This window comes from Martes martes (assembly GCF_963455335.1).
Source record: "Martes martes genome assembly, chromosome: 6".
Taxonomy (NCBI): domain Eukaryota; kingdom Metazoa; phylum Chordata; class Mammalia; order Carnivora; family Mustelidae; genus Martes; species Martes martes.
The window spans coordinates 15,220,521-15,245,340 of record NC_137893.1 but is presented as its reverse complement, the minus strand read 5'-3'; the positions used below and the strand labels follow the sequence as shown (position 1 = coordinate 15,245,340).

Below are 24,820 nucleotides of genomic sequence, written 5' to 3'. Positions count from 1 at the left end.
TATTTGACAGACGGAGATCACAAGTAGGCAGAGAAGCAGGCAGAGAGAGAGGAGGAAGCAGGCTCCCCGCTGAGCAGAGAGCCCGATGCGGGGCTTGATCCCAGGACCCTGAGTCCATGACCTGAGCCAAAGGCAGAGGCTTTAACCCACTGAGCCACCCAGGCACCCCAAGACTGTTGTGAAATTTAAAAAAGCTGATGAATGTCCATTGCTCAGAATCACGGCTAGCACAAATGGTCAATATGTGTGAGATTATAGTTATCACTATTATGGGTACGGGTATGTTTAAACCATCGAGATTTATGGTAAGCAAAAAAGTTTACCAAGTAATTTACATCTGAATTTTCGTATGTTCATAATTTTGTATTTCCGACCAGAACATGAGTGATTCTATGGTCATGTGATACATATGCTGCTTTGGCCCACCACTAGTTTAAAGAGGTTTATGAGTCACTGAATCAAAATTTACTCCTAGGAGTTACTCATCTCAGCATTTAGCCCTTTCCCTTTCTGCTACATTCCTAGTACAGAGTTTCAGAAAAGTAGTATATTAAATCCTTCCCCTCTCCCACGTTTGTTACCTAACTCCTGGCCCTATCTCAAGAAATGGCCTAACCCTGCCTAACCCTTTTCCTTAACCCGTTATGCCGTTTTCATATGTGGTTTAAAAAGTAGCAGAGGAATAAAGAGAGGACCTGAGGATACACACAAACTGAAAAAACCTAACCTCAATCAAATATCCAGTCATTACCAAAATGATTTTAACTTAATTAGAAAAAAAAAAAAAGGAAAGTCAGACAAGCAGAAATTGCTCTCGAATGTGAGGATAAATGAATGTAGGCCGCCCTCCTTTTGCAGGAAGGTACCTGATAAGCTGATTCCCAGAGTCCCTGGGAATCAACCTGCGGATAAATCATATGGATTCATACAGCCAGAATACAGATAATACAGATAGTTACAGAGGAATCAAGTACATGCTTAAGGTTAGAACTGCTAATACCATCTGTTCTTTTCAGGCTCCGAGGAGTTAGGAAGAGCTGATCGGACATGTGATTCAAGCTGGATGAAAGAGAGGAATCCTGGTAACAGGCATCAGGAAAGGCCGCAGTGAGCGAGCTCCACTCTCCAGGAGACCCAACGAATTTACTGAGGCTTCTGTGACTACTACAGTTGACACACTTTGTTTGGGCTGGAGGTAGAAGAGCAGGAAGCACAAAAAAGATAAGAGATGAGCAGAGGGGTGCCCGGGTGGCTCCGTCAATTAAGTGTCCAACTCTTAGTCTCAGCTCAGTCTTGATCTCTGGGGCATGAGCTCAAGGACCTGCACTGGGCTCCAGGCTGAGTATGGAGCCTACCTAAAAAGACTGGGGCACCTGGGTGGCTCAGTCGGTTAACCATCTGCCATGGGCTCAGGTCATGATCCCAGATCTCAGGTCATGAACCAAGAAAACATCTGGTTTCTGCTCAGTCCTGGGATAGAGCTCTGAATCGGGCTCCCTGCTCAGTGGGGAGCCGCTTCTCCCTCTCCCTCTGCTGCTCCCCCTGCTGTGTTCGAGCTGTCAAATAAATAAATAAAATCTTTAAAAAAAAAAAAAGGACCCTTTAAAAAAATTTAAAAAAAGAGAGAGAGAGAGAGAGAGAGAGATGAGGAGATAAGAGGGCCCCAGCCCAAGAACTATTTCAGTGAATGATCTTCCCATAACTGCACCGAGAGTGGCAGAGGCCAACTGTGTCTGAATCAGAATTGTAAACTGGCAGCTCAGAGAACTATACAACTCAAAGGGTGATCCATCTAGTGTTGTTGTTTTCTTAAAAAAGATTTTATTTATTTATTTGCCAGAGAGAGAGAGAGAGAGAGAACACAAGTAGGGGAGCAGCAGGCAGAGGGAGAAGCAGGCTCCCCGCTGAACAAGGAGCCAGATGCAGAACTCGATCCCAGAACCCTGGGATCATGACCTGAGCTGAAGGCAGATGCTTAACCCACTGAGCCACCAAGATGCCCCCCATCTAGTATTTTTAAGATTTGAATTTGCCATAACAACAAATTGAGATTTCACACAAAACCCAGATTTCCACAAACTTCTGATCAAGGAGAAGGTCTGGCAATGATCAACTGAGGTTGAGGCAGGGGTCCCCGTTCCCCAGCGCACCCAGGCCCCCCCACTCCCTGCTGTCTCCTGCCTGCCCCACCATCATGTGTTACTGACCAGACTCGTCCATGCACTACTGTGCACTCTCAAGGATGGGACAAGGCAAGGCATTCAGTCACCCCTTCCATGAGAAAACACACTGAACTCCAAAGAGATTAAAAATGAATCTTGAAACACAATCTGTTTTTACTTAGCTGTTCCAAGGATTTTTGCAGACTTTCTAGAGATTGTCACCTTTCCTTCTCTCGCTGTCTCCTGTTTGGTTTGGCTCACGATTCTGGCCAGCATCACACAGCTCACCTGGCGTTGCCACACTATTACTCTCTGTATCCTCCTTAAGCATCTTGGATCACAGTCTCTCTTTAACTTATGGCTTCTTCTATTAATAAATGATTCACCAAATTCTTCAGTTTGATTTGTTAGATTTTTTTTTTTTTTAGTTTTATATCCCTCAAGTTTCAAAATTGTACTCAAATCCATTTGGTAAAGGGAAAGAGAGGCCCATGGAGTATGTTGTACTCACATTTTTTCCCCCTGTTAATGATATTGTTACATTGTGAAAAGCTTTTGTTTTCATACAAGTTTTTTTTCTGGGTTTTTATAATGAATCACATATCTATATGTAGAGAGAACACATTTCAGGGTTTAGGATGGGATCAACAACTTGTTCTTAAATAAATGTGCCAAATTAACTTAAAATAGTTACTGGATTTAACACCTAAGCTTAGGCCTTTCTATTTTAAAGTGTTAAAAAAACAAAAACAAAACCCTAAAACCCAAAGCCAAGAAAGCCACAATATGTATTTCATTTTTCTGGCCACAGAAAACATGTTCCAGCAGATGGGGCTAGAAATCTATATATGATTCTTGTTTTAGTGCATCACACACTCTGATGGAACACTTTTCTTGGAAAAGAAAGTTTATTTTTATTCACATTCTAGTACTGAAAAAAATTAATGCATTACTGCAATGTTGTTTCTGTATCACGGAAAGAAAAATGCATGTTTTTCCTGTTATGTATAGACTGCAGATGAAAGTTATAAAACACAAACACATTTTACACTACCAGTATAATGCTTTGGCTCTCCAGTTTTTTGATTACCGTCTGTGGCAAGAAAGCCTTTTGAATACACAGTACACATAGGCATATAGATCAGTAGCTGACACAAAAAATTCACAAAATGGTATTAGCTCTACCATGAGTAATACATTCTGATGCTTTCTATTCTATTTCACTAAAAAAATCCCCCAAGAACAGACAGACAACTATGAACAACCCACTAGTTAACTTTGCAGCACACAGTGGTGCTCCTCTGAAAACCCCCAGCAGGCCCCTGGCCCCTTCCCTATCGTGTCCATCTCCATGCTGCTTGGGGCCGTGGCTGTCATCCTCCAGCATCCTGAGAGACAGGACCCAAGACCAAGAGGCACTGTTGTCGTCCAGATTAACTACAAGCCAATGGCACATGGGCTGAACATCTTAGTAGGTTAATTTCTGCAAATGACACCAGGTAAAGATTTGATTCCAGGAGAGTGAGCGAGCTCAGGAGCACAGGTGGGGGTCCAGACAAAGCACACATGCTCTCTAGAACAAGGCAGAGTCCTTCCTGTCTCAGTCCAGAGCGGGAGAAAAGGCTATACCACCACTAAGCATTCGCCAGCCCCACGATGTGCACGTGGCAACGGGGTGCCCCTTCAGCTGGGGCAGATAAAAGCCAGTCTTCTGCCTTGGGGGTACAGTACCTAGTCACATCTTCCTTCATTGAAGGAAGTCAACTATGCAGTCGGAAAAAAACAAAACAAGACAAAACAACACTAATTAAACATGCTCAAGGTCTACTTCTCAGAATCAAGATTTTAAGACAGACATTCTAACCTGTTTTCTGATAGATTCAGAAGGCCTGATCAACTTTTAAATATTTACATTCCCATTTTTAATGTGGATGACCACGGACACCAAAGATCCCTTTGCCTCCCTTCTCTCTTTTCCAACTTAACAAACATTTATTAAGTATTAGGCACAGTTCTAGGTATTAGTAAGATACAAAAGCAGGCAAAGGCCTTGATCTGGATCTGAAACAGTATTGATCATTTAGAACGGAAATGCAATTGTAGTTGAGAAATTCCCATAAACCTCTTAACAGTGAATTTAAAAAACCCCCTTCGACCCTCTAAGGTTAAAGAAGCAAAACCTCTCACTTTTTTCTGACTGTACCTTGCCATGTCATTTTACTACTCGATCTCGTACAGTTACCACAGGCTAATGAGTGCTTACCCGTCTGCACAGCTACTAAAAGATGATTTTTTTTATTTGATGACAAATTTCTACAGTCTGAATTTTTCTTTTTTTAAAATTTATTTGACAGACAGAGATCACAAGTAGGCAGAGAGGCAGGCAGAGAGAGAGGAAGGGAAGCAGGCTCCCTGCCAAGTAGAGAGCCCGATGCAGGACTTGATCCCAGGACCCTGGGATCATGACCAGAGATGAAGGCAGAGGCTTAACCCAATGAGCCACCCAGGTGCCCTGACAGTCTGAATTTTTTAAACTGGGGTTTGTTTTTTTTTTTTTTAAAGATTTTATTTATTTATTTGACAGACAGAAATCACAATTAGGCAGAGAGGCAGGCAGAGAGATGGGGCAAGCAGACTCCCTGCAGAGCAGAGAGCCCGATGCGGGGCTTGATCCCAGGACCCTGAGATCATGACCTGAGCCGAAGGCAGAGGCTTTAACCCTCTGAGCCACCCAGGCGCCCCCAAATGGGCTTTTTTTTGCAGTACCGTTCCAACACTGGACTTAACACTAGTCTTCTTCCTCAAAGTTTCCTTAAGTCAATAACTAATCTTTTCCTAAACTTATTTTTATATTTAATTGCTTACACTTTGTCTTTGTGCATACTATTAATTCTTAAAACTTAGATGTTGATTCCCTAGGGCACCAGTGTGGTTCAGTTAAGTGTCTGAGTCTTGATTTCGGCTCAGGTTGTGATCTCTGGGTTGTGAGATCGAGCCTCACTTTGGGCGCTGTGCTCAGCAGGGAGTCTGCTGGAGATTCTCTCTCTCCCCAACCACCCCTCTCTGTCCCTTGCCCTACTCACATGAGTGTGTGCTCTCTCTCAAATAAATCTTAAAAAAAAAAAAGAAAAGATGGTGGCTGCCTTCAGGTATCACAGATTTTCTATTAGGCTTCAAGGGTCTCGTTGCCAGCTCTCTTAGGTTCACAGTAAGGCTGTGTTCCATGGACACCAGTGACAGCGCAAGCAATGATTACAAAACAGAATGCCACCACCACACGTTTTTACCTCATTCACAGACAGAACTGGAAGGTTGGTCCTGGATGGCTGCCTGGTCCTCGATGCTTTTAGTGGTCGCTTGATTTGCGGAAAGTCTTGTTTAGGAACTAGTGTTTCTGTTGATGGAGATGAGTAATGCCGCTCTAATATTTTTATAAACCACTTAGAACCTAAGAGATTTGGACTGTGAGTCACTTTCCTGTGAGGACCAAAAGATTTCCTGGTTGGAAGGTGCATTTTTTCATCTTGGCAACGCGCACCATTTAATGGAGAGAGTATGCTTGTATTTGAGATTTTTGGACTCATTTCCAGGACCGGGGACTTACTCAAACCACCAGCTGCTGTCTCAGGAAAGAACAAATCCAAGTTCTGACTTCTCATCATGGTGCTGCATGTCGTAGTCTCAAAACTTCTCCGTAGCTTTAACGTTCGATGGACAAGTCTTTGGCACTGACATATTTTTGATAAAATACAGTGAGATGCGGCCAGGGCTCTGAATAGTCTGGCTGACATTACCACATCCCAAGCTAAAAAAAAAAGAATTCGAAGTTCAAAGTGTGTTTTTTTCCTACATGTTTTCAAATATATACAATATTTTCCTACATACTAAACATATTTCTGTAAAAACATTTGCAAAACAAATACACCTTAACCTAAGTCTAGTAAAAGAATGAGGTTAAAAAAGTAAATATAAGTGTAATTACAACCTAGGCTTTTCCAAGTCTAAAGACAACATGATAACCACTGTGCTCCATTACCTACCTCTAGAAGGAAAAGGACCAGGGCGAGTCACAGCCATGTTTAGAAGCTACTGCTTCCAAAATATCTCAAAAGCTGGAATTCCGTGTTTAGTTCTAGTCCAACTAGCTATTACAGTTCACCTTTAATTAGTACTATTCCTTGCCAGTTGAACCAGTGGGTTTTGAAGAAACTAATTATAAAAAATTTTAGAAATTTGTATACACTGGTTCTCCTCTATTCTCTTCTAGGAAATTCTTACCTTGGAAACTAAAGACTGCCTTCATACAGAGGCCACGCAAAGCACTAAGACAAACAATGCAAAAGAAACAGGACAAACAAGAAGTCTGTTTTCTCTCTGTCTTTGCAGAGGAAGACAGATGTAGCATTTAAGGTGTTCGACACACACACACAAAATTTAGGTTTTGTTAAAAACTGGGCCACATCTCAGGAAAGTTAAATTTTAATTGCACAAACTACATTTAAAGGTTAAAAGTATATTAGATTGTTAATTACTCTAAAAGCTCTGCATAAGCTTTGTGTGTTATCACCAACTATAACCTCATATGCTCGGTTTCAAGCATTCCGCTCCGAACTCCACGTCTGGCCTTTAACAACGCACTCCTCTTCCTCATTTCCAACAATGCTTCAACCCCCATAAGACCAAACAACTCAATGACCCGAACAGCCTGTTAGTGCCCCTCGTTCGCCACTCCTCACTTCCGCCACGCTCAGTATACATTCTGTGGTCTACCGCCTCTCTTTCCCCCACGGACCTCGAATCCCTTGCATCCCTTTCTCTTCCACATGCCCACGTGACATCACATCCACCGAAATTAGATATAATTCACCTAATATGTGCCTGCCTCCGAATGCGGCCACAGACAACCAACCAACCATGCCAACTGGTCTCACTTTAAAATCATGGCCGCCTCCTTCAGGAGCACCTTTCCCAGGGCTCAACATCCATAACCCATTTCCCTACCAGAGTCTACTCTGTGCTCCCTCCTCATAACTCCGCTGCCTCTTCTTCCTTTCTCATTCTTGAATGACCTTGCTTCCTCTTTCACGGACAGAACAGAAACAATCAGAAGAGAATTTCCACAAGCCTCACCATGATCCACCTGCCCAATGACTGCTTCCGTGCCTATGTATTTGGTCTTCCCTTCCGCTGCCACAGATGAGCTGCCCGTGGTCCCATCGGGAACCAGGTCCTCCATGTGCACACCAAGTCTCAGCCCTTCCTGCCTCTAGCAGGAATGGTTAAACCCTCCTTTCCTCTTTCATGCTATTTATTTTTCTTTCTTTCCAGCATATATATATGCTGCAAAGAAGTCTTTTTAGATATATATATATATAGTCTTAATATATACACATATGTATATAAAAAATATATATACAGTCTCAAAATATATACGTTTTAAGACTTTATCCATCCCAGAGAGAAAGAGAGCAGGAGGAAGAGCAGAAGGAGAGGGACAAGCAGACTCCACGCTGAGCACAGAGCCTGATGCAGGGCTTGATCTCAGGACCCTGAGCCGAAACCAAGAGTCAGATGCTTAACTGACTGAGCCACTCAGGTGCCCCTTTCCAGAATATTCTTATTAGCATATGGCTATGCTTTAATTTCTCTCTATCTTATAAAAACAACTCTCCCCTGATCCCATCTTTCCCTCCATACACTATACCTTTGCTCTCAGTTCCTTTCTTTTAGAAGTTTTATTAACTATCTCTAACGCCTCTGATTTCCTCGAATCCACTTCAGTCAGGCTATCATCCCTACCACTTTGCCAAAACTCCTTTGGCAAGGCCACCAATGAGTTCCATATTTCTAAGTCCAGTGGTCACTTCTGTCTTCGTTTTAACTGACTTATCGGCAACATTGGATTAGCTGATCACTCCACCCTCCTTCTTCACTTGGCGTCTGGGGTAGGACACTGGCCACTTTCCTCCTACCTCATTGATTGTACCTTCCATCTCTTTTGTGTTTTCCTATCACGGCTCAGTACTTGGGCCACTTTTCTTCTCTGTTCTCAGCTCCTTATATGCAACCTACACATTGATGAATAGCAAATATTTATCCCTAAGTCAATATGATGAATAGCAAATATGATGAATAGCAAATATTTATTCTTAAACCACTCTGATAAGCGTGAAAAACACAACATGCTTAAAACTGAGCTTTTGAAATCTTCCCACAAGTTCTATTCTTCCCACAGTCTTCCCCACTCACAAAATAGCAATTATATTCTTATCTTTGCTAAAGGCAAAAACCTACAATCCACCTTGCCTTTTCATTCCTCATACCCAATATGTCAGCAAATACTGGCTTTATTTGCACCGGGTCTCAACCGACACTACCACCACCCTGGTCTAAGCTGCTATCTTTCCCATGATTATTTTAATAGCTACCTAACGGGTCTCCCTGCCTCTATCCTTTGCCTCCTGCAGATTCTTCTCAACACAGCGACAAAAGCAATCCTTCCAAGACTATGCCAGATCACATCTTTCTCCTTGCACCAAATTTCATGCTGCCCTCTCCTCTTACTTGAAATAAAAGCCAAAGACCTTAAAATGGATGCATGGTCCTACATTCTCGGACCCTTTATCTCCACCTTAACATCTGCTACAGCTCTATGCCTTGCTCATTTTGCTCCAGTCACTCTGGATCTGGTACTTTTTGTACTGGCTGCTCCTTATGCTCCTCTCCTGAGAATCTACAAGGCTCATTCTCTCACCACCTTCAGATCTTTGCTCCAACAGATCCCACCCAGCGAAGTCTTCCCAAACCGCTTCATGTAAAATGCACAACTATCTTCCTCTCCTGTTTATTTTTCCACTGCATTGAACATCACTTGAATGCCTTGTATTTCTAATTTGTCAACTCATACAACAAAGATGAACTGAGTTCCTACCAGGTGCCAGACTTTGTCCCAACTGCTAATACACATGAAAACAAAACAGACAAAAATCCTTGACTTTTGAAACTTACACCACCTTGGAGATGACAGAGCATAAACTGGGTGAGTAAAATATATGTTAAGCAGTGACAAAATCAGGGGCGCCTGGATGGTTCAGTCAGTGGAGCCTGGGGCTCTTGATCTCCAGGCTGTGAGTTTAAGCCCAAGGTTGGGTGTAGAGATTATAAATAAATAACTAAATAAATACTTTTAAAAAAATAAGTGACAAAGCCAAAGGAGAAATCAGAAGAGGAAAGAATAGATTCCTCTCTCCCTTCCGTAGAATGTAAACTTCTTGAGGACAAGACTTTTCTTCCTTTCACGCTGTGTCTTCTGTGATCACAGAAGTGCCCAGTATGGAGCAGGTATTCAACTGCTATTTTTTGAATGAAATACAAGGCAGCTACTCACTTACTGGGCACATTTCCTACTTAACAGTAATATTAAATAAGAAAACAGTATCAGCCAGGTTACGATTCAACAGATAAGGGGCGCTAATCTCTGGGAGCATGCCTTCCAATTCCGTAAGCTCATTTTTTTTTTTTTTAATCTTTGCGGTAGGCGTTATGCACTGGCTCAGAAAAAGGTTCAGTAAGGATTTACGGATTGCGTGCTTTTCCACTCCCAGCTAAGTCGACCAAAGATTACCGCAGCGGTTCCGGTGAAACCTGTGACCCGAGCGGTTCAGAGTGGCCAGGATCAAAGGTGAGGACCGCTGTGAGGGCCCGTACAAGCTGGCTAGAGAAAGGCCGTGCACTAACCTCTCAGCCGGAAAAGAAGAGGGACGTGCCAGACGCACAAGCTTCCGCGACCCGGCGGCAGGTCAGATACAACTGCGGTCCCCGAACCTCCCGCTTCCCGCAGCCTGCACTGCAGCTCCGGCGACCCTCCCAGCGCCCGCACTGCGCAGGCGCACAGAACCCCAAGCCCGGGAGAACGTGAGCCGCCGGGTGCACGTGACTGCCGGACCACGTGACCCGCGTCGCCGCGACCTTTTCCGCTCCCTAGTGCCTGGTACCTCCCGGTCCCTGCTTGCTTCCGCCTCCGCCCGCTTCCTTATTCCGCTGCTGTCGTCGCCCTCAGCTGTCCCCGCCCTCGTCCCCGGAAGATGTCGCTCTCCAGCCCTGCGGGCCGTTGTTTGTCTCTTGCACGGGCACCAAATAAAGTTTCTTCATTCAAACGCATTTTTTTAACCTATGCCCCGCCCTTTCTCAGCCCCTCCGTGGCGCCGGAATCGCCTATCTCGCGGCAGCGGGTGCGACGTTAGCGTCGGCGCCGGCACTGGCGCGGCGGAGGTGATGGCCGGACCTCCGGCGTCTCTCTCGGGACGGGACGAAGGGTTCGTGTCTCTTTCCTCGCCCAGTGCCTCCGCTGCTCTTCTTCTCCCCGCTTCTGCGGAAAGCCGGGTCTCGTCGGGAACGTCTGTGTAGCCAGCAGGGGAGTTGCGGCGGGACGGGGGCGCCCGGTCCGGTCGTTGGGCCCCGCTCCCTGGCGTCTCGGCTCGGCTTCTTCCTGCCGGCCGGGAGCGAGGCGGCCCGGGCAGGGGGCCGAGCCCTTTGGCTACGGCTGCCCGCCGGGCTCCGGGCTCCGGGTTCGGATCGGCTTCCAGCCTTTTCCCTGACCGCTGGGATCGGACGACGCACCCCGCCGAAATCCTCGGGTCACCCCACTTCTGTCTCCTCTCCTTGTTCAGGCCTTTTAGTAGGCTTATGTTATAATTTATGGCGAACGGTTAACTTGTCTTTCAAGTGATCGGATGCTGCTGTTTTGTTTTGTTTTACTTGTGACCGTCCTGAGAGTTTTGTGCCTCCTCTCTCCCCCTTTCAGGGTGTTACAGCGGCATGGCTTTAACCATCTTTTATTTATTTCCTTTAATAAACGCACTTTCGGAGGCCTCCTTTTTCTGCAGAAGTTAGATCTCGGATTTACAGAGAAATGTTTCTTCCTATTGCTGTTGAGATTAATTCGTGGTCTCATTATCAGTGCCTGGAGCTTCTCGCTTTTTACGTGTCATGTCACGGATTTCTAGATAAAAGTTGTGGACGACCATAAAAAATAACTATTTGTATAAATTGGATGGCGAAATTTGTATTTTGAGATACGTCTTGCAAAATATTGCCAAAAAAAAAAAAAAGGGTGGGGGGGAGGAACTAGAGGAAATTGACCTTGACGGGAGTAGGTTGAGGCTGGAGAGGCACCAGTGGCCCAAAATTTGAGCAGGCACTCATTCAGTCATGCAAAATACAAGGGAGTGTGTGGAACCTTAAATTTTGAGCTATAGGTTCCTCTGGCTCTACCTTAGTCCTGGCCTCGGACTTTACCCTCCCAGATGCAGTTCTTTGAGGAAACTTTGAGGAAATTTAGTACTGTTGACCCTTAAACAAGGTGGGGGTGGGCGGAGGTTAGGGGGCCCGAGACCGCTCCTTTCCTCTTTTTTGGAAAATCTGCATATAACTTCTGATTCCCCCAGAACCTGACTACATACTGTGTTTTGTCTCTGGTGATCTGAAGATATAAATGAACTGATAGCTAAGTTTTGTGCTCTAAAAATGCACAGAATTTCATCACTTCCTGAAGTCCTTTTTCTAACTGAATCATATGCATTTGCTTAAAAATTAGTTATATATAAAATGATAATCTATAAATCTTAATTTTTGTATGCCTAAAATCCAGAGTACTGTAATTTTTTTTTCTTTTTTTTTAATTCAAGTATGCTCAAGTTTTTCCTCCAGATTTTTTCATTCTTTGACACTTCTGGAAACTCTTCTGATTTTTTGGTTCGGAGAGTGTGATGGTAACATGCCTTAATTTTGTTTGGGGGCAGAGTAGAATGGATGGAGTCATTGTGCAGGTAGAGAAGGCAGGAGAGAAAACCTTTGAAGAGAATTAAAATTGGTTAAGAAATATAGACTAAGAGAAAAGAGAAAAGCAGGTTTATAAATATCTTTTATTCCTCATGTTCTAGCACATTAGAGGCTTTCACACGTTGCCTCATTCATCTAAGTATGTGGAATCACTTAGTAAGTAATAAACCCGGAACAAGAGCCTGTTTGAAGTTTAGAATAATTTCTTTTATCCTATTTTTTTTTTTTAAGGATAAATCCTTTTTCTGTTCTATCACATTGTTAAGTCAGTTTCGATGCAAGAAAATAAAAGGAAGAGAATGGGAAAGATAAGAATCATAGAATAGTCTGAAGGGGAGAATCTGGGACTAGATGCACCAAGAATGTTTATCTTTCATGACATGTAACACCAGAGACGTTTTCGGATTTTCCTGTCTTGATATAGTAGTCAGACAATGGTGGCTTACTTTATAATGCTTGTAAGAAAAGGAATTTTAATTCAAATGAAACTGGAAGATGGCCAATCTGCTGGTATTAACGCTAAGTAATATACTATGTATGTGACTCTCTTTTCTAGATCGTTTGCGTATCTTACAATTAAAGACAGAATACCACAGATCCTAACCAAGGCTATTGATACATTGCATCGACACAAAAATGAATTTTTTGAAAAACATGGAGAGGTAATCTTGTGTTTTCACTTTAATTTTTTGTTAACTCTAGTAGAAACACAATAGTAGTTTTCCGTCTCTGGTAAGGATCATTCCTCCTCTAGAGAAGAGCTCTGGTTCCTTAGAAGAAGCTTAAACAAACAAAAAAGGCAGAATAGGTAAGACAGGATAACGTGTGTGTTCTTTGATTTGCAACTTAAGAATTCTGAATTTCAGTGTTTATAATTGTAAAAGACATAAAATGTAGCTTTGAAATCTAGTATTTTTTTTCTTTCTTTAGGACCTTAAAATGTGTTATCCTAGAGGACTTATTCCTATATAAATTAGCTGTTTACCTATATAAATTATATATTTAAATTAGATTATTCACATATTTTTAAAAATTTAAAATTTTTTTCATGTTTCTGCAGAAAGGCACAGAAGCTGAAAAGAAAGCAATTTCTCTTCTTTCTAAATTACGAAATGAATTGCAAACAGATAAACCAATAATCCCTTTTGTTGAGAAGTTTGTTGATACTGACATATGGAATCAGTACCTAGAATATCAACAGAGTCTTTTAAATGAAAATGATGGAAAACCCAGGTGGTTTTACTCACCTTGGTTGTTTGTAGAATGCTACATGTATCGTAGAATTCATGAAGCAATTATCCAGAGGTAAGTATATAACATCAAATAATAAATGTTTAGATGACTTGATGCTTTTTTGAAATTATAAAATGATATGTTTAAAAATAAAAACCAGTGGAAGCCGGAATTCAGGTCAGCAGATATTAATGGCAGTATCGGATGTTTCTGCAAATGTTACTGATATAATAGATTCTTGGCAGTTATAACCCAATTGCCAGAATTGATATAAGGTGAAGTATCGGAGGGTGCCTGGTTGGCTCAGTCAGTACAGCATGCCACTCTTGATCTCAGGGTTGTAAGTTCCAACCCCACATCTGGTATAGAGATTATTAAAAATGAAATATTATAAAAGATACAATATGTGAAGTGGGAACTTAAGATTAAAAACTTTAATTTTAAGAATTAAAAATCCTTACGAAGACTTACTTTTAGAGTATAACAAATTGTATTGAGCAAAAAGTGTTAATTTGAAAAAATTATTTCGGTGAAACAAGACAGGACAAAGGAAGCATATTTTGTTTATAAAAAAGATAGTATGTCAGTTAGTTTGGGGTAAGGAGTCAACAGTGAATCACGACAGTGTTTTTTGCACTATCTTCTTTAATTTTTAGCCCTTTTTTAATGGCTAGAATGGAGACAGACTCTAAAAATTAAACACATATCAAAATCACTTTTTAGGGCTCCTGGGTGGCTCAGTGGGTTAAGCCTCTGCCTTCAGCTCAGGTCATGATCTCAGGGTCCTGGGATTGAGTCCTGCTTCGGGCTCTCTGCTCAGCGGGGAGCCTGCTTCCTCCTCTCTCTCTCTGCCTGCCTCTCTGCCTACTTGTGATCTCTCTCTGTCAAATTAAAAAAATAAAAATAAAAAATAAATCACTTTTTATAGGCTCTTTTATACTAATTTAATTTTTCCTAGGAAAATTCTGATATGGAATTGATTTAGAGAGTAGAAGAAAATGTAATGTGGATCATCCTTTTTTAGGTCACTGGTTATAAAACTACAGGTTTGCTAGATAAGAGGAGTTCTTTGGAAGCTGTCCCTAAAAATAGGAAAGAATAATTAAAAGCAATTGGTCAAACCAGCACTAATAGTAAAATAAAAAAATTATTTGGGGAAACAATTTGAGTGTATTCTTTAGCTTTTTCTGTTTTAATCTTTAGAAATGATTTTTTAAATTTAAATTCTTTTTTAAGATTTTATTTAGTTTTAGAGAGAAACAGCACAAGTGTGAGGGGCAGAGGGAGAGGGAGAGAATTCCAAGCCGAGTCCATGCTCAGCAGGGGCCCGGCACAGGGCTTGATTCCAGGGTCCTGGGATCATGACCTGAGCTGAAACTAAGAGTGAGATGCTCAACAAACTGTGCCACCCAGGCACCCCTAGAATTTATTTTTTAAAGTCACAACTTATTTTTGCTGAATAAGTGTATTTAATTAAATTAATTGACTGTGTCTCACCCTGTACCCGCTGTTGAATAAACAAACATATTTTAGAACTTTTGCCCTGAAAGCAAAATACGCCATCAAATATCTGGCACATGGGAGGCATCTGAGCGAGACGATAGCCACTACCGGAGCTGTCGTGTATTGAGCACCGGCTGGTCCCAGTGACTGCAGCCCAGTGAAGTGTAGGCATCCTATGGTTTCCACCGAGGAAATCGAGGTCTGATGCTGCTAATCCGTTGCTCAGGGTTACATGGCTAGTCAATGGCGTAGCCAGTGCTTGACCCTGGTCTATGTAAATCAGCTTAGAGCCCTCATTAAACCGTCTTTTTCCAAGTAGTAGATTTGAATGTCTGTCAAGGACTAAGGCGAGTGAAATTCTGGCTGATGGTTTCATAATTCTGGAAAACATCCATGGTATGAACCAAAGCTGCTGAAGTGTTGAAACACGGGGCGGCTCCCTGCATGGGCTTGGAGGGGTTTGGAAGTTAGAAAGGTAAAAGGAATATGTTTCCGAGTTTGATTTTAGAAGTAGATTGGTTTCAGAATTAAAAAATACTAGGGTGGAAGTTTATAAACCTGGCTATACATTTATAACCCAGTTGGGGAGGACATTTTTTTTTTTTAACATGAAGGGTTTGAAATCATTTTATTAAAATAAACCCTGATGGTTTAATTTGTCTGTCGTGGGGCCTGGGCAGCAGTTTTTCTTTCCATGCCTCAGGGAGATTCTGCACATCCTGCCTGGATTGATAGGCACAGGTTCGGGAACAGCTTGTTAAAAAGGGTCGAGGGACAATTTAGCTTTAACATGCAGGAACAAGGATGTTAGTCAGTCATGGATGTGGAACTCTCCTCAGGTGATCCCTGTGGCAGATGCTCAAAGTCAGGGAATTTTTATCAGAACTCAGGTTTTAGGTCAGTGTAAGGAAGAAATATCCTATAGTAGAACTAGTACTGAAAGTTTTTACATGTCCATTTCTTTTCTTTATTTTTTAAAAGATTTTATTTATTTATTTGACAGAGATCACAAGTAGGCAGAGAGGCAGGCAGAGAGAGGGGAAGCAGGCTCCCTGCTGAGCAGAAAGCCCGATGTGAGACTCGATCCCAGGACCCTGAGACCATGACCTGGCTGAAAGCAGAAGCTTTAGCCCACTGAGCCACCCAGGCACCCCTAAATGTCCATTTCAGAGGTGGAATTCCTGTGTTGGGCCAGTGACTAAGAAGGGTCTTGACTTTTCTAGAATCCCAAAGCGCTATTATCTTTAAGACAATTTATGTTGATTTTGTCCCTTATGCAGAAATATACTTAAAATTTTCTTTGTCAAGGTGTATGTTTTAGTTTTTATCAGTGTTAAATGGTTGAGTAATCTAAATTAAGACCTAAAATGTCAGCCATACACAAAATTTAAATACAGTAAGTAAATATACTTCAGATATTGAAAAATGAAAGTATGGAGAAAACAGACATTTTACAACTTTTATTAAAGTATTATATGCATCCAGAACATATCTTAAGTGTTCGGCAGTCTTTACCAGAACACGCTTATGTCCCAAGCACCCAGATCAAGAGGCAGAATCCTCGCATATGGCCCCTTTTGATCCTGCCATTCCTGCCCCTCAAGGATAACACTATCCTGACTTGTGTTAGTTTTGCCTGTTTTTAAACTGCATTTAAATGAAATTATATTGGATATAATTTTATGTCTGGCTTTTTTCATTCAGTGTTACGTTGGCAGGATTTCATCCATATTGTTCCATATAAACACAAATCCTTTCCATTGCTGTATCGTATTGTGTTATATGAATATATCACAATCTGTTTATTCTATTGTTGATGGATATTTGAGTAGTTCCCAATTTGGGGTTTTATGAAGAATGCTGCTACAAACCTTCGAACACGTGTTTTTCGTGAACAGACTCCTGTATTTCTGTCGGGTGTGCATCTAGGAGTGAATAACCGGGTCATAGATTACGCACATGTACAGCTTTAGTAGATTCTAAAATAGCAAACGTTTTAAAAATCAGAAATCATATATATGAGTTTACTCTTAAATACAAGGAATAAGGCTCATTCTTTCTTTCTTTTTTTTTTTTTTTTTAAGATTTTATTTATTTGACAGAGAAAAATGTAGTGAGAGAGGGAACACAAGCAGGGGGATTGGGAGAGGGAGAAGCAGGCTTCCCACCGAGCAGGAGTCTGGTGGGCGGGGCTCGATCCCAGACCTGAGCCGAAGGCAGATGCTTAACGACTCAGCCACCCAGGTGCCCCAAGGCTCATTCTCAATATGAGGTGTGGCTTTAATGATTTATTAATAAAACATTAGAACAAGGATTGGCAAACTTTTCCTGTAAAGGGCAGGATAGTAAACATTTTAGACTGTGGGGGGCCACATGGTCTTTTTGCAGCTGCTCAGCTCTGTCCTTGCCGTGCAAACCAGCCACAGGCAGTACGTAAATGAACAAGTGTGGCTATGCTCCAATAACATGTTATTTGTGGACACGGAAATTTAAATTTCATGTTTCATAAAATATTCTTTTTTCAGCCACTCAGCTATATAAAAATTGTTCTTAGCTTACAGGTCATACAGAACAGGTGGTGGGCCACACTGGGTCTGCGAGCTAGTTTGCTGACCCTACACTTGAACCAGTGCTTCCAAATAATTTTTATCTTTTTAAGTCACCTTGAGAGACTGATTTGTTTCAGCAATGCCGTCATTGCCAAAAACATCTTTTAATTCTTTGGAACCTCTTTCAGAGCCAGTGTACAGCCTAAAAAATTAGTCTCACTATTTTTTAGTTGTTAGTCATTTTTGATTAAAAAGAATCTATTACTTCCAAATGAAGTAATTTACACACATCATTCTGCTGAAATTGCTCTGAGTGACTTTGGCTCCAAACTCCAAAGAATAAGGATGTGCTGTCGCTGATAGGACATTCAATAATGTGCCACAAGTTCTAAAGAAAATTCTAGAAGAGCTTTGAGAAATAGCAGCATCCTTGGAATAAGGATGTAGCTTCCCAGGGAGAGAAAGGAGATAGCAATCCAGAGGATGTATAAATTCTGGTATGTGTTTGTTTTTTAAGTCAGTCCCACATCAGTTACATTGTTTTTGTCATAAGGTAGATGACCCTTGGAAAAAGTTGCTACTTAAGAAGATCAGGTGATCTGAATGTCTTTTGTGTTGGTTCTATAAAGTGTCCGATGTTCTTATTTATACCTTGCTAGTTATGTTGTTCTTAGGCCAGTGTTAATATTATTTGATGTCTCATAGGATAGCATAAAGCCCCAACACATATTTTTGGTCAAAACCCAAAAAACTATATGTATGTGGTCAAAATTTGTTATAATAAAATTGACGTTAATATTTTCTGATTTCTTGGGGCACCTGGGTGGCTCAGTGGGTTAAAGCCTCTGCCTTCGGCTCAGGTCATGATCCCAGGGTCCTGGGATCAAGCCCCGCATCGGGTTCTCTGCTCAGCGGGGAGCCTGCTTCCCTTCTCTCTCTGCCTGCTTCTCTGCCAACTTGTGATCCCTGTCTGTCAAATAAATAAATAAATAAATAAAATCTTAAAAAAAATTTTTTTCTGATTTCTCTCAAGTAGTTGTTGGGTTCCCATAGTACTTTGTTTGATTCGATTGGTAATTGCCATATTGTGTTCAAATATTGATATCCATATATTTGTTGCTACACTTAACACCCAAGAAAATGTTTGTTCAACTAAAGCAATTATCTTGAAATGTCTCTTTCTACTTTTGCTCTGGAAACCCTAACTGGATAAATAATTATTGATACATCACTATAATTATTTCAAATTCCAGTAAAATATTTGATTAGGAAACTTCTGACAGTTAACTAAAATGACTTTCGGGATTTATTTTGTATAATTTGTTCAAATTGATTTATTTTATATAATTTGATAATTATTCATTTTTCTGTAACTTGATTTATGTTTGATACAGTATCTGTTACCAGTGATTTTTGAGATTAGATGCTTCTACTCTCTTTTCTTTAAGAAACTGCAATTACCCAAATGTTAAAAAAAAAAAAAGAAGATACAGAGTTCTATAAATGTTTCTCCTATGTTTTTCTCCTCCTATAGTCCACCAATTGATGACTTTGATGTATTTAAAGAATCAAAAGACCAAAATTTCTTTGAGTCACGGGAATCTATCATTGCTTTGTGTATTCACCTACAAGAGGTGGTAACAGCCGTTGAAGACCTAGATGAAAATCAGCTGAAAGACGAATTTTTCAGACTTCTTCAGGTAAACGTGATAATTAATCTCCTGAGTATATTTGTGTGTTTAAACAGCTAAAAAATAAAGTGGCCTTGATTTAACAACAGAGCATGTGTATATATTGTCATTGAACTTGCAATCATTTTTTATCATTTTGACAATAGTGTTATTCAGGAGCTGAAAATCCACTTAATCTCTGAAAACGAGTTTTGAAATCTCTTCAGCTGGAGGTGATTTTCGTGGCACATGAGTCCTCTGGCTTCCTAGCCTTGGTCATTCTTGAGAGTACTTCACAGTCATTTGGTCGGCCTAGGTTGACTTGGACTTGAATGCTGGTTCTGTCACTTACTTGTGTTGGACCTGAGGCAAGTGACCTAATGTCTCTGAGCTCCAGTTTTCTCATCTGTTAGATGAGGATGGCACTGTGTACCTCGTGAGAATGGAAGCAGATGCAGTTGCGTCAGCCTGGAGCACAGAGCCTAGGACAGCCAGCCTGCTGTCACCATCAGGTGGAAACACTCAGGTGGTCAGTGGCCCGTTTAATATGGTTTTATTACATTTCTTCATCAGTCTTGCATTAAGTTTAGTTTTGCATTCTCATTTGAACACATCCATAAGATGTGTTATTAGAATCAGAACTATTTGAAAATGTGGGGTTTTACACCTCAGTATCCCCAGCCCTCATCTCCCAGAAAAAGTTAGAAACATTTCCAGAAAACAGGTGCTATTAGGAAATGCCACGAAGAGCGATAAAACTGGGTGGGAGAATGGGGATGTTGGGGGAGATGAAGGGGTGGTTTTAAGTAGGGCTGCCAGGGAAGGGCCTCCGAAGGTGACGGGAAAGGTGCAAAGCAGGTGAGGGAGTGGGTCACATGCAGGTCTGGGGGAGCGTTCCTGCCAGGGGACCTGAGGTGGGAAACTGGCGGGTGTGTGACGGAAGTTGCAAGGGGGTTTTGCAGGACATGATCGAGGTGACGGGCCTGGAAGGGCCTCATAAGCAGAGGTAAGATTTCGGTTTTTACTTAACACACTTTACTTAAACGCTGTTAGAGGCTTATGTTCATCAGAAGAGTAACAAGGATTGATTTGTTACAAGGATTACTTCTCAGGACACGCTGAAGGGGTACAAGGCTGGACGGGGAAGTCGGTTAATAATGTGACTCAGGGAGGGATGACTGGACCAAGAAGAGGTGTTAAATGTCCCCAGTATTCTGGAAATACTTTGAAAGTAGAGACTGCAGAATCCTGATGAAACTTTGAGGGCAAGCAGAGTAAGCTGCATGGTGATTAGGAGGGAAAGGCTTATTTAGAGTTCGGAAGAAAAGTCGTCGGGGTATTATTAATAAGCCTGGTTATTTCCCCCAGTTGGAATTGGCCTTTCTGCTTAGTTTAGAATTAAGAAAAGAAGGAAGCAAAGCAGTAATATGTCAGTCCTTACCCGTAGCTGGCCCATTGTGTCAGGGGACAGTCTTTGAGGATGTCTTTGTCCTATGAGTATATTAAGTTGTGAAAAAGAAGGAATAGCACTCTGTTTTCTGTCCATTGAGTGTGGCCAAGTAAAGGAGGCCAGAGTCGCTTCCGTTAGTACTCATGATGACCAGCAGGTTCACCTCCTGCAAGAAACCACAGTATTTTAGTTTGCAGGGAAGGTCCATCTGTTTTTAGAAGCCCACCGCCCACACAAACATTTCAGTGCCTGCTCTGTTGAACTGGAGGCTGGGCCTGTGAAGGGGAGGAAAACAGACAGTCCTTGCTATGGTAGAACTTGTAATCTCAAGGGACTTCTGACAGTCAAGTAATGGCACAACTCAACATGGAATTACAAACTGGAAGGTGGTCTGAGGGAAACGTGGGCAGTGGACAGAGACCCTGAGGTCTGGTGAGGGGTGCCGCCGCCCACACTGTTGGGTTTCTGCATCAGATGGACACTTGCTATGTAAGCCTGGTACTTAAAAACATCCATTTGTCTTTTTAAAAAAAACAATATTCTTAGAATGTGCATTTTCATCTTTGAATCACACAAGAGTAGAGTCTGTTTTGGCTCATATTTATGGAGTATTGGGTGTGTTAGTTAAACACCCAATTAGTATCATGTCACCTCTTACAGTACCTCTACCAGGTAAGTGCTGTTATGTCATTTTTCCACTGTGGGACCTGAGCCTTCGGGAGCATAGGTACTTTACCAATAGCTGTTAACTGGAAATGCTGGAATTTGAACCCATGTCTGTTTGATTCTAGAGCATGTACTCCTAAACACGTCATTTAATGACAGCTTAAAGGGGCTCTGTGCCATTTTCTATAAAATAAGCTTGAGTATTATTTCAATTTAAAATGGAGTAATAGATGATTGGAGTTGGATGGGTCTTTAGTAGACATCAGCTTGCCCAATTTCTTTATTTTTCAAGTAAGAGACCTAAGTCCCAGAGAGTTTGCCTTGTCCCAAGGTTATACAACTAGTAAAAGAAACAGCAGTTTGGGGAGGAATGTGAGGGAACAGGGAACTTACTTTTCTCTTGACTTTGGATTTTTAAATATACTTTGTAATCTCTTTTTACAGTGTGATCATATTCTAATATCTGCAAGATGAAAATCATTCTGATTTAAGTCGTACAAAACCGTACAGATCGTTAACATCATTCAAACCAGTTTTTTTAAAAAAAATTATTACATAGTGACCAATTAAATGTTTCATTGTCTTAACCTTGTTTGTACATCATGATGGGAACAGAATCTTTGTGTTATTAGAGAAGTTGTAGATCTGATGGATATTTTATGTTAAGCATGTTATAGAAATAAATTTTATGAATAGTTCTAGCAACCTCTCCCCTCCCCCAACATTTTACACAATAGAGTTTTTGTCGGTTATTCAAAAGAAAAGTGAAAGTTTTGTACTTTTTCTTTTTCAGATTTCACTGTGGGGGAATAAGTGTGATCTGTCTCTATCAGGCGGGGACACCAGTTCTCAGAAAACCAATATAATTAATTCTTTGGAGGAACTAAAACCTTTGATTTTAGTGAATGACACGGAACATCTTTGGTCACTGCTTACCAACTGCAAGAAAACAAGAGAAAAAGCGTCTATTACCAGAGTAGATATTGTTCTGGATAATTCTGGGTTTGAACTTGTTACGGATTTAGTTTTAGCTGACTTTTTGTTGTCCTCTCAACTGGCTACTGAGATCCATTTTTATGGAAAAACGATTCCATGGTTTGTGTCTGATACTACTATCCATGATTTTAACTGGTTGATTGAACAAATGAAAGAGTCTGATGACAAGTGCATGTCCAAGTGTGGGGCTGCCTGGGAAACCTATATTAACATGGGCAGGTGGGTTTACCATGATCATATATTTTGGACTCTGCCTCATGAATTCTGCGTCATGTCTCAGGTTGCTCCTGACCTGTATGCTGAACTACAGAAGGCACATTTAATTCTATTCAAGGGTGATTTGAACTATAGGAAGTTGACAGGCGATAGGAAGTGGGAATTTACTGTTCCATTTCATCAGGCTTTGAACGGCTTCCACCCTGCCCCTCTCTGCAGCATACGGACATTAAAAGCTGAGATCCAGGTCGGGCTGCGGCCGGGGCAGGCCGAACAGTACATGGCCTCTGAGCCCAACTGGCTGACCACTGGCAAGTATGGGGTATTGCAGTTCGATGGTCCACTCTGACTTGCTTTAAGAACTCTTAGGTTGTGTAGGGAGGGATGACAGACACTTAGCGTCCCCCAAAGGAGCGTGTGAATTTAGTCCCAAGGCTGCTGTGCATTGGCTCTGGGGAGCGTGACTTCTCGGTGTTCATTTCTATATGCTCCGGATGCTCTTCTGTTTGGGCTTTTAGCCCCACTCATTGTTTGGGCAGTAGAGGGATTGAGCTACTTATAGGTATTTATGTTTATGTTGGAATTTTAGTAACTTATTTCAAGTTAAATGCATAATTTCAAGTGATTTTAATGAACTTATTTTTAATTGGTCAGAAAGTAAAATATAAGACAGTTCTGCCTTTAAAGTTAGTTAACATTCTTTTAATGCTATGCTGCATGGTACTTAATATTCTAGGAAGCATGGAATTTTATTTAACTTGTTTTGGAGCTCTAGAACTCCGTGAAGACAAACATCTTCAATCTTTGAAAAGAGAGGCATTTCTTAGAACTGTGATACTTGAACAATGGAAGTAAAGATTACCTCATAAGTTAATTCTCAATTTTGTTCTCCTTGAACTTTATTTCATTTTAAATAACCTGTTTAATTTGCACGCATTTGTATTTTGAATGACCTGTGGGATGGATAGCGGGAAACCCAAAATTGAACAGAATGTAACAAATGGTATTGGAGAACTGATACCTTTTATGTTCTATTTGTGATATCCATAACCAACTGAAATATATTATTTTAATACATAAGTGCTTTAAATGAACAGGTTTTTAGATTGTTCTGCAGTTTTTTAAAAAAATGCTTTAGATAGAAAAGATTTTTGTGCATTGAATTTGGAGTACTAAGTTAATTGTTTATATGCTTACCCATTTTTTTGATGACCACTAGATAGTAAAGACTCTTAAGTTTCAGTCAGTTTGTTTTGAAACTGAAATCGGTAATAAACCTGGAAATGTTTTCTTGATGATATAATAAAATGAATTATACTAAAAATCTTTTTGGTTTTATTTTCCAGTGGGAGAAAGTCAAGAAGGGAACGTTAAATATGAGGTCTATGTAATAAAGAAACGGAATGTGTATTATACATGTTGCCAAAGCAGTTCTTTTTTTTTTTTTCATTTTTATTATTTTTTAAAGATTTTATTTATTTATTTGACAGACAGAGATCACAAGTAGGCAGAGAGGCAGGCAGAGAGAGAGAGGGGGAAGCAGGCTCCCCGCTGAGCCGAGAGCCCAATGCGGGGCTCGATCCCAGGACCCTGAGATCATGACCCGAGCCGAAGGCAGAGGCTTAACCCACTGAGCCACCCAGGCGCCCCTGCCAAAGCAGTTCTTAAATTCACTTATAAATGAGGTTATCATCTATAAAGAACTCCTCAAACTCAACACACACAAAACAGATAATCATATTAAAAAATGGGCAGAAGATATGAACAGACACTTCTCCAAGGAAGACATACAAATGGCTACCAGACACATGAAAAAATGTTCATCGTCACTAGCCATCAGGGAGATTCAAATCAAAACCACATTGAGATACCACCTTACACCAGTTAGAATGGCCAAAATTAGCAAGACAGGAAACAACGTGTGTTGGAGAGGATGTGGAGAAAGGGGAACCCTCTTACACTGTTGGTGGGAATGCAAACTGGTGCAGCCACTTTGGAGAACAGTGTGGAGATTCCTCAGGAAATTAAAAATAGATCTTCCCTATGACCCTGCAATTGCACTGCTGGGTATTTACCCCAAAGATACAGATGTAGTGAAAAGAAGGGCCATCTGTACCCCAATGTTTATAGCAGCAATGGCCACGGTCGCCAAACTGTGGAAAGAACCAAGATGCCCTTCAACGGATGAATGGATAAGGAAGATGTGGTCCATATACACTATGGAGTATTATGCCTCCATCAGAAAGGACGAATACCCAACTTTTGTAGCAACATGGACAGGACTGGAAGAGATTATGCTGAGTGAAATAAGTCAAACAGAGAAAGTCAAGTATCATATGGTTTCACTTATTGGTGGAGCATAACAAATAATATAGAGGACAAGGGTAGATGGAGAGGAGAAGGGAGTTGAGGGAAATTGGAAGGGGAGGTGAACCATGAGAGACTATGGACTCTGAAAAACAACCTGAGGGTTTTGAAGGGGCGGGGTGGGAGGGTGGGGGAACCAGGTGGTGGGTATTAGGGAGGGCACAGATT

The 24,820-nt window shown here is 41.3% G+C and overlaps 2 protein-coding genes across 4 annotated transcripts in view; one reads left to right on the top strand and one right to left on the bottom strand.

The window, feature by feature from the left end:
* The window catches only part of RMND1 (required for meiotic nuclear division 1 homolog), a 41,758-nt gene extending 31,580 nt beyond the window's left edge, over positions 1–10,178 (bottom strand). The window contains exons 1-2 of one of the 3 annotated variants that reach the window (XM_080806031.1): positions 9,900–10,178; positions 5,450–5,967 (exon numbers count right to left, since the gene is read on the bottom strand). In XM_080806031.1, coding sequence (XP_080662157.1) covers positions 5,450–5,953 — 504 coding nt within the window. In that variant the 5' untranslated portion in view covers positions 5,954–5,967; positions 9,900–10,178. The remainder of the gene's footprint in view (positions 1–5,449; positions 5,968–9,899) is intronic. The other 2 variants (XM_080806032.1, XM_080806033.1) reach the window with 2 other exon arrangements.
* Positions 10,179–10,358: 180 nt separating this feature from the next.
* ARMT1 (acidic residue methyltransferase 1) lies at positions 10,359–23,693 on the top strand. The gene is made up of 5 exons (XM_080806030.1): positions 10,359–10,477; positions 12,559–12,664; positions 13,063–13,307; positions 18,822–18,987; positions 21,867–23,693. The coding sequence occupies exons 1-5, from the start codon at positions 10,437–10,439 to the stop codon at positions 22,632–22,634; spliced, it is 1,326 nt and encodes a 441-aa protein (XP_080662156.1). The 5' UTR covers positions 10,359–10,436; the 3' UTR covers positions 22,635–23,693.
* The last annotated feature ends 1,127 nt before the right edge of the window (positions 23,694–24,820 follow it).